Source organism: Macadamia integrifolia, chromosome 5 (assembly GCF_013358625.1).
Source record: "Macadamia integrifolia cultivar HAES 741 chromosome 5, SCU_Mint_v3, whole genome shotgun sequence".
NCBI lineage: Eukaryota > Viridiplantae > Streptophyta > Magnoliopsida > Proteales > Proteaceae > Macadamia > Macadamia integrifolia.
In genome coordinates, this window is record NC_056561.1 from 9,462,769 (window position 1) to 9,470,865 (window position 8,097).

The following is an 8,097-nucleotide window of genomic DNA, read 5'->3' on the forward strand; positions in this document are numbered from 1 at the left end:
ATATCTGAGATTGTCCATCACTCCACCCAGTTTTAAAAGTTCTACACACCCACCCAAACTTTAGGAATTAAGAAACAACAATAGGTGAGTCGTATTTCATGAATAACCCAATTCGAATATTTGTATTTGTTTGTTGGGATGGGACATAAGAGGACTTTTCCAAAGAGAGGAAAAAAAAGATGGACAGACTTGGGTTTACCGTTAGCATATCCAGCCTTCTCCCTTGTCTAATTTATAATTCTCAATCAACTGATGGGTGACAACATCGCAGCGGGTTAAAGACTTGTGGCTGGTTTTAGGCTCAAAGCCACAAACCTGACCACCCCCATCCCATCAGCTGTGAAGGTCATGCCACTATTGTCTTTACTGATCTTAACTACCGTGGCATGGAGGTACAAGCAGCAAGGAAGGGGAGGGAGATGAGAGGGCAAGGGGGGTGAGGGGCAGTGGTGGGGGTGGGGGTGGAGGCAGTAGGGTGAGGGAGAGGAGGGGTCGAAGCCGAAGAGGGAGAAGGAGAAAATGATGGGATATAAGGAAAATATCAAAATGACCTCATCAACAAAAGTGTGTAAATGATGTGGCCAAGGACATAGCAAAGAAGTTACAAACATCTATTGTAACCGGGTCAGTTAAAAAACAGATTACCTCTCCCCAAAAATAAGAAGGAAGATCTCAATATTATGATGTTTAAGTCTACTTAATATTTAGCTTTGTTTTCATATTAACAGCAGTAATAAGCTGATAATCAGAGTGAGGCATTTCACTTAGCTTCCCAAACCTTTCTTCATAAAACTGCCAAATCTCTGACCTGATAACAAAAAGCAGCCAAAAGAAAAGTGGGAATATATATATACAGGTTGAGTAATAAAACCATAAAATCAGATTAAAGAGAAAACTTTGTTGGGATAAGTACCAGTATGCCAAGAATTGGAATGGTGCATACTTTCCATAGATTTTCTCAACATCTCTTTGAACTGTTCGACTGGTAGACTTTATTGCATGGACCTTCACAAATAACATTATAATATCAAGCAAAATAACAGGAGGAAAACAAAGAATGCATTAAAGAAAGAGAACACAAACCTGTTTTAAATGCCTAATGGTTTCTGTATCTGAAGGAATGACTTCATAAAAACCCATGCACATGAGCACATTGGCACAAGTAAATGGACCGAACCCCTTCATTTCCTTCAGCTGCTCAAACACTTTATCATAGCTGGATGGGCTAGCTCCATTGCAGAGTTCCTCAAGTTCCCTTAGTTCCAGTGTGCCAGCCACAATATTCTGAGCAAGTTTCAAAATTCGACTTGCTCTGTATCCTAGGTTGCAGCGTTTTGCCAAAAAATCTTCATCAAGACCTGCAATCTCACTTGGGCTAGGAAAGTTTCCTATTTTATAGATAGAGTCAATGGTCGCATCTTCTGGCAAATTAATGTCCAAAATTGGGCATACCTCATCCTTCGTGATTGATAGTTGACTAGAGCTGCATTCCTTCAGAGATGAGGTGATTGTTGCTTTCAGTTTCCCCACACATTGTAAATGCTGTCTTGATTGATCACAATTAGTGTTCAACTTCAAATTGTTTTCCAACTCAGTTTCACTCCTTGCAAATTTGCTTGCCAAACTTCTATAAACTTTAGGTGCTCCACGTTTTTTATTCGATTCCATTCCCTCATGCATCTTTGGAAGGAAATTCTCAGCTTCAGCTCCGGAAAAACTAAAATAGTGATTAACTAATTAGAACCTTGAAGAAATCACCAGATAATTTTTTTTAAAAACCAAAACAATAAAATAAAAACCTGGAATCCGGAGAATCAGCTTGGGCATCGAGGCATCTAAATGAGGCACACTTTAATTCAAATTGAAGTTCACAAAGTGCTCTAGCCATAGTTAAAGTCCTTGACCACCTACGGTGGGATTAAAGTATCAGTATATCTTATTGTGTCTCTTAAATGGTAAAGAGAAAAAGTTAGACACAGTTTCACAGATTAAAGCTATCTTGAGTGAAGCTTTTGGAAACGATAAGGTTTTGCTTACATACATCATTACATGATATAATACACAAGAAAAAAGAACCTCTTAAGATTTTCATAGTCTCTAATGAATTGACAATTTTAAGCAACCTCGCAATCCAAACTTTTATTTGTAAAGTAGAAGTAATCTCATCCTTCTGAGTTTCCAAATTATGACAAAATAGGGCATTACTGTGCAGTTTTTGCTGTATTGAGTATTGAAACATAAAGGAACAGAGCGGATAAAACAGCTCAAGACAAGTTTATCCATAAACATCAACCTATGTAATCAATATAGAAACAAGAAGCAGCAGCAGAAGAAATTGATAACACATCTCAGCAATGGATAATGAAAGTCTCTATATCTAATAAACATTCACTAGAGAGACTATCTTACAAAGATTTTAACCAAATCAAGAATTAGGGCCACGTAATCATAACAACTACTAGTATATAAATATTCAAAACAATTTCAACTATTTAGACCTAACTAAATAGCAAAAACAAAAACTTGTTCCCACATTAAGAACATTTCTTCCCCTTCTAAAAATGAGCAGCGGCCAATCGTAGTGTAATCCACATTTTCCAATAACAAATTTATTTCCTTAACTTTCAATCTCTAATGTTGGATTGACTCCCAAGGGTCCAGGACACATTTGACAGAGTTAGCTGAAAAAGGGAAGAGGGGGAGGGGGGGGGCTGAAAACATAGTCCTATTCATTACCATTTTTCACTTAAAATATTCTCCATCCACTGACACTGCCTTTTCTCCTTCATATATTGCACTATAGTACTTTTAACAGCCATTTAAAATCTCTGCCATTGATTCCCAATGGGTCGAAGGCTCACTTGACATGCTTGAAGTGACATATTTTTATGCCACTAGAGGGAATCTAGAGCTCAAAATCTGCTCCGGTCACTCTTTCAAAATGAAGATTTGATGTAGTCTTTGACTACAAAGAGTTGGAACCCTACAAGCTGCTTAAAATTGGGAAGGACTTTGACTCATTTTGATCCAAACATAATATATAGAAACATTAGAAACCCCCACCACATATTCCCCACGGTCACAAGGGGTGACTGCTATTTATGGTCAGACAGGCAGATAGGACTGTCGGGCAAAAGAAAATGAGAGAGAGAGAGAGAGAGGGAGGGAGGGTAATAACTACTTGATCTATCCTAACATCATTACTGTAAAATTTTAATTGGGTAAGCTAGACCAACAAAGACAAGAACGGTGCTACAGTCTAAAAACTCATCAGAAACCCACTGAGCTAACCAGCAGCACCTGAAAACTTGTCTTCACTGTACCTAGTTTCTGCACCAACTTTCCCCATCCTTGACTCAGGCTGAAGCTCCTAATCCACACGCTCACGCTCTCCTCACCACATAATAAAAATAATAATGCCTCGGCCTAAAAAATTACACAAGTGATCTAGTTAGACTAGCCTGGCTGGACAAACAACATCCCAGCTTGGAAGCCCAGGCCATGGAGAATTGGGGGTAGTTGAGACTTGTAGGAATAATTGGCGGTTAATATTGTCAATATTAAAGCTAAGTTAAATTGGAGTCTTTAGTGATCAATAGTTATTGAGTTCTGATTTCAGCTTTTGAATCAGAAGTTGAGAGGGTCTGGTGGAAGAGTAGCTGAGTTAGCTTTGTTCTTAATATTTTATTCAGTTTCAGTTTGTGATTAGGGGTCCAAGTCTGGGTCTATATTGGTTTAGCAAACAGTTATACCTAAGTAAGCACACACCCCAATCAATACACAGTTGAAATTAGAAAAAGAATTTCTGAGTTTGTTTGTGCTACTTTTGCTAGAGTGCTTGCTCGGGGACTGCCTCTCTTTCTCTGCTTATTAGATCTGAGTCCTTTTTCCAGGTGAGAATGGATTCCCAGACCGTAGACTGGCAATGGTCAAATACTATAATTAAAATGGCCTCCCTTGGGTTGTTTTGGATAGGCATGTCCAAGGGACACCTTCACTCTATAAATGAATTTGACTGTTGGACACGATCTTTTGAATGTGCTCTTGCTCTCATTTGCTCTCCAAACTCTCTCCTTCATTTGTGTTTTCTACACATTGTTGTTCTACTGATCTATGGTAGTTTTTCTTGTGACTCGTTTGAGCACTACTCTTAAAGTTCAAGCATGGCCCAGTAGTTGAGCGCAACAACTAACTGGTATGGCCTACTTATGCTGTTGCATCTTGGAGGTCGATTTGCAAGAACACAGTTTGCAAAAAAGGGGGCAACTATGATCATAAGGAGAGTAGTGGCTGATGGCACACCTTAGCCTGCCTTCAATCTCACCTTTGAAGACTTGTGATTACCATATTTAGTGTTGGTGATCATGTGTTGGTCTCTCCTATCATTCGTACTTTCGTAGTCACTACAAGCATCTTTGTGGAGTCTAAAGTTAAGTACTATAGTGTTAAGTTTGTCTCGAATTCTTAACCCGTTTTGAAGATTGACCCGCTCCGACATATTTTGGTGACGACCCGAATGGGAAGTTTTCTGAGATCTGTGATAGAAGCAGAGAGATATGGTTCAACCGGATCGACTACGACCCGATGGGTCGACCCATGACTTGGAGTATATATAATGTACTGTTGCTTGTTGAAAAAGTCATTGTATTTTGGGGGTTTTTCGAGCTAGGGTTTCAGGGCGAGTTTTCTTGCCGCTACTTGGGTGTAATCTCTCTTTTGCATAGTGAAACATCTTCTTCTTTGCCCGAGGACGTAGCACACCACCCGGGTGTGTGAACCTCATTAAATCTCTGTGTCGTGCGGATCTATTGTCTCTTCATTTTTCGTATTTCTTGGTGTTTGATCTAACATATAGCTCAATTCTTTGGTTTCATTTTACTACAGTTAATAATACCTATCCTGCTGTCTCTTCATTAAACTTACTGGGTACACAAATTAAAATTATTAAACGACAAAAGCCAAAAGTGCAAAAAACCAGAGAGCAAATGATAACCCCCATCTAAGGTATTACCCCAGAGACTAGCAGCGAAAAGCAATCTGCTTGCTTGGGTGGGTGTGTGAGAGTGTTATAGCAAAACTAAGAAATGTGTTAAGAAACGAAATAAGGGTTACTCTACTCACTGGCAGTTGCAGAGGAGGATGCACTTGACCATATCTTCGAATAGAGTTGGGGACCGAAAAACTCTGCCGAAGCCTCCCTCTTTAGCTGCTTTGTGGATTTTGTGAAACTCCCGCACGTTCCTTTCTTCTCTGTCCGACAACCGCAACATGCGTTCTACCTGATCCTGAAACCCATCACCAACATTTCCCTATATAAATAACACAAAAAGATAAGAGCAATCCACCCCCTCCAATTTTTTTTTTTCCTTTTCTATCTGTAAGGTATGTGTTGACATGGGTAATTAGTTGATAAAGTTAGTAAGCTACACTGCTACAGTACCAGCACCGCCCGCCGATCGTTGAGGGACAGGGAATCGGTGGCGAAAACAAGGACGTGGAGAGAGGCGGAGTTGGGGGGGTGAGAGATGCGGACTGGGAGGGAGGTGGTGCCGTCGGCGAGAAGCAAGGGGCGTTGGAGGGTCTTGGTCGATGGGTCCCATCGGTTTGGCGCCATCATGAACAGACCGTGGCTGCATACTGCTTTCTCTAGATAAAAGGTGGACGCCGACTCCCCAAGCGGCAGAGTGAGCAGGCAGGACGAGGACGAGGATGAGAACGACCTCCGCCCCATCTGCACTTCTCCGTCTTCTTCTTCTAACCCTCTTCTTTCGTCGTCCTCTATCAAACGCTCTGCTCCCGTCATTCTCTACGATCTCAGATGAGGAACTTCTCTGCTCAGAGCCTGAACTGAAACATCAACATTGGAAACATATAACCGTTGGAGTAGGAAGTTGTAACATTCCCAAATCCCCAATGAAGAGGAACACCCGGATTCCCATACCCAGGGTAGTCACATTTCGATCTCTCCATTGTTTCGACGCATGGTTTGAGGAATCGGATCGGATCGGGATAGTATCGTCCTATCCGATCCTGATTCTTAGCCGATACCATATCACTGGATAGATTATGATGAAAAGTAATAAAGTAAAAAACTAATTTTCTAATAACCATGGGTTTTTTAGGCCGCTCAGGCCCGACAGTTTCAAGACTGATTCTGATATCTTAACCGTGGACCATGAGTGGATGTTCTTCCCTAAAATGTATTCTCTCTTTGGTTTTATATTTATCTTTTATTTTTGTCTATTTAATAAAATTTATTAGTGAAAACCATTTTTTGTCCAAACAGAAAAATGATTTGGTAACTATTAAACATTTTGTGCAAAATGGTTTTTGAACAAATGTGTGAAGATATGTTATCTGATCCATCTTTCTTATAACTCTCTTTATCCACTTTATCTATCCCACTCGCATGATTCTTTTTCCTCTCATCTTCCATCTCCCTTCTTCTCCCCCTTCTTCTTCGTCTCGGTATGTGCCCCTGATCCACCATTCTCTCTCTTTTGGTTTTCAAATAAAGCATATATGAAATCGAAGAAAGCCCCAAGGGCTAGTTGTTGCAGCTTGTTGCGATTAGTAGCTGCCACTGCATGTGGCTAGTCACGACTAGTGGACTGTTGACCATCTTCTTCTTTGCTTGTGAGTCTTCGAAAGATCTGTAAAAATTACCATATTAAAAAAAAATGTTGCAATCGATTGATGGAAGGAGAAGAAAGGGATGGGAAGTGGGGATCGACTATTGTTAGTACTCATCGACGATAACCTGTATTGTCGAAAGTGATGGATTTGTAGGGAGGAGATCGAGTCTACTAAGGGGTTGTAGCCCTGTAGGGATGGAACATATATGTATTTTTACTTGTTTTTCTCCTAATAGTAACGAAATGACATTCTTACCCCTTAATTTTGGGATGTAAAAACAAGTGCTCAAACGTTCAAAGTAAAACATTTGAAAGTGGTTTTGAGCAAAAACCATAAACGACTTTCAACTTCTTGTTGTTGTTGTTGTTGTTTTTGTTTTGTGTTTTGTGTTTTTTTTTTTTTTTTTTTTTTTTGTATTTTATGTTTTTTCAATCTTTTAAAATAGAAATAATCTCCATAAATGATACTAAACCCAACAAATAATTTTTAATTTTTTTTAAATAAAATCTTGATACCAAGGAAGGCCTCAAAATAATAATAAAAGAGGGCTTTTCTCTTACCAAATCAATAAATAAATAAATAAAGTTCCTCTGAAGGATCTTCTATATGTCACTATCGAGCTTGCTTCACTATATTTTCATCTAACCTCATAAATCATTATTTTTGTTCGAGTATAAAAGGAAGTTATAAATTCATATGTGATAGTTGTTGAGAAACAAAGTCCTGAAGGCGGACAAATGATCCATTTGATTGCAAGAGTCCATGGACAAGCTCTTCAATGAATCACAACTCTCAAATCTTGATTGCTAAAAAATCATCGTTTACATTTTTTAAGTATTGAGTAACCTCTCCCAACCGAATCAGGGATTCTGCATGGAGTAGGAGAGAAGGCCATTAGGATCAAGGGGCAACTCTCTGATGAATCACAACTCTTGATGGTTAAAAATTCACCATTTGTTCGAGCAGAACTTTGGTGATTCTCCAATCAACAAGGAAACCATTTCACACACACCAAAATAAAAAAAAAGAAAAAAAGTCAACTAAGAAGCCATCATCACTCCCTTCTACTCCGATGACTCAATATGGCACAATTTTTGTTCCCAAAGATTATAGGATAGGCCTCTTCAAACATTGCCTATTGGTAACCCTACTTTCTCCACTCCCATATAGACTGTTCAATGGTAAAACAAGTAGAATTGGTCACTGTCTATTCTAATATGGATCAGATCTGAAATTGATTCAAAGAATTCTTCTATTTTTTTTTTTTTTTTTTCATGAAATAGGTGAGAATTGGGTCACAGATACAATTCTTGATATGACTGACGAATACTAGTTTAGCCTAGTGGTGGCAGTTTAGGTTTGAAGAATTTATGCCCTAGGGAGGAGATTGTGGGATCAACCACTATCGTGTGTGTATATATATATATATATATATATATGTATGAGTGTGTGTAAAATAGA

At 39.1% G+C, this 8,097-nt stretch overlaps 1 protein-coding gene across 1 annotated transcript; it reads right to left on the reverse strand.

The window, feature by feature from the left end:
* Positions 1-528: 528 nt before the first annotated feature.
* LOC122078917 lies at positions 529-6,014 on the reverse strand. Its single transcript, XM_042645119.1, has 6 exons — positions 5,441-6,014; positions 5,122-5,285; positions 1,800-1,907; positions 1,084-1,717; positions 914-1,005; positions 529-808 (listed from the first exon to the last, which is right to left on the reverse strand). Exons 1-6 carry the CDS (start codon positions 5,801-5,803, stop codon positions 694-696), a joined length of 1,476 nt encoding a protein of 491 aa, XP_042501053.1. The 5' UTR covers positions 5,804-6,014; the 3' UTR covers positions 529-693.
* Between the last annotated feature and the right edge of the window lie 2,083 nt (positions 6,015-8,097).

Excerpts from the sequence above, each read along its gene's own strand:
- LOC122078917 (XM_042645119.1), bottom strand. The coding sequence starts at position 5,803 with ATGACGGGAGCAGAGCGTTTGATAGAGGACGACGAAAGAAGAGGGTTA. Across the intron at positions 5,286-5,440 it reads ACGATCGGCGGGCGGTGCTG|GATCAGGTAGAACGCATGTT; the intron begins GTACTGTAGCAG and ends GATGGGTTTCAG. Across the intron at positions 1,718-1,799 it reads GCTGATTCTCCGGATTCCAG|TTTTTCCGGAGCTGAAGCTG; the intron begins GTTTTTATTTTA and ends TCACTATTTTAG.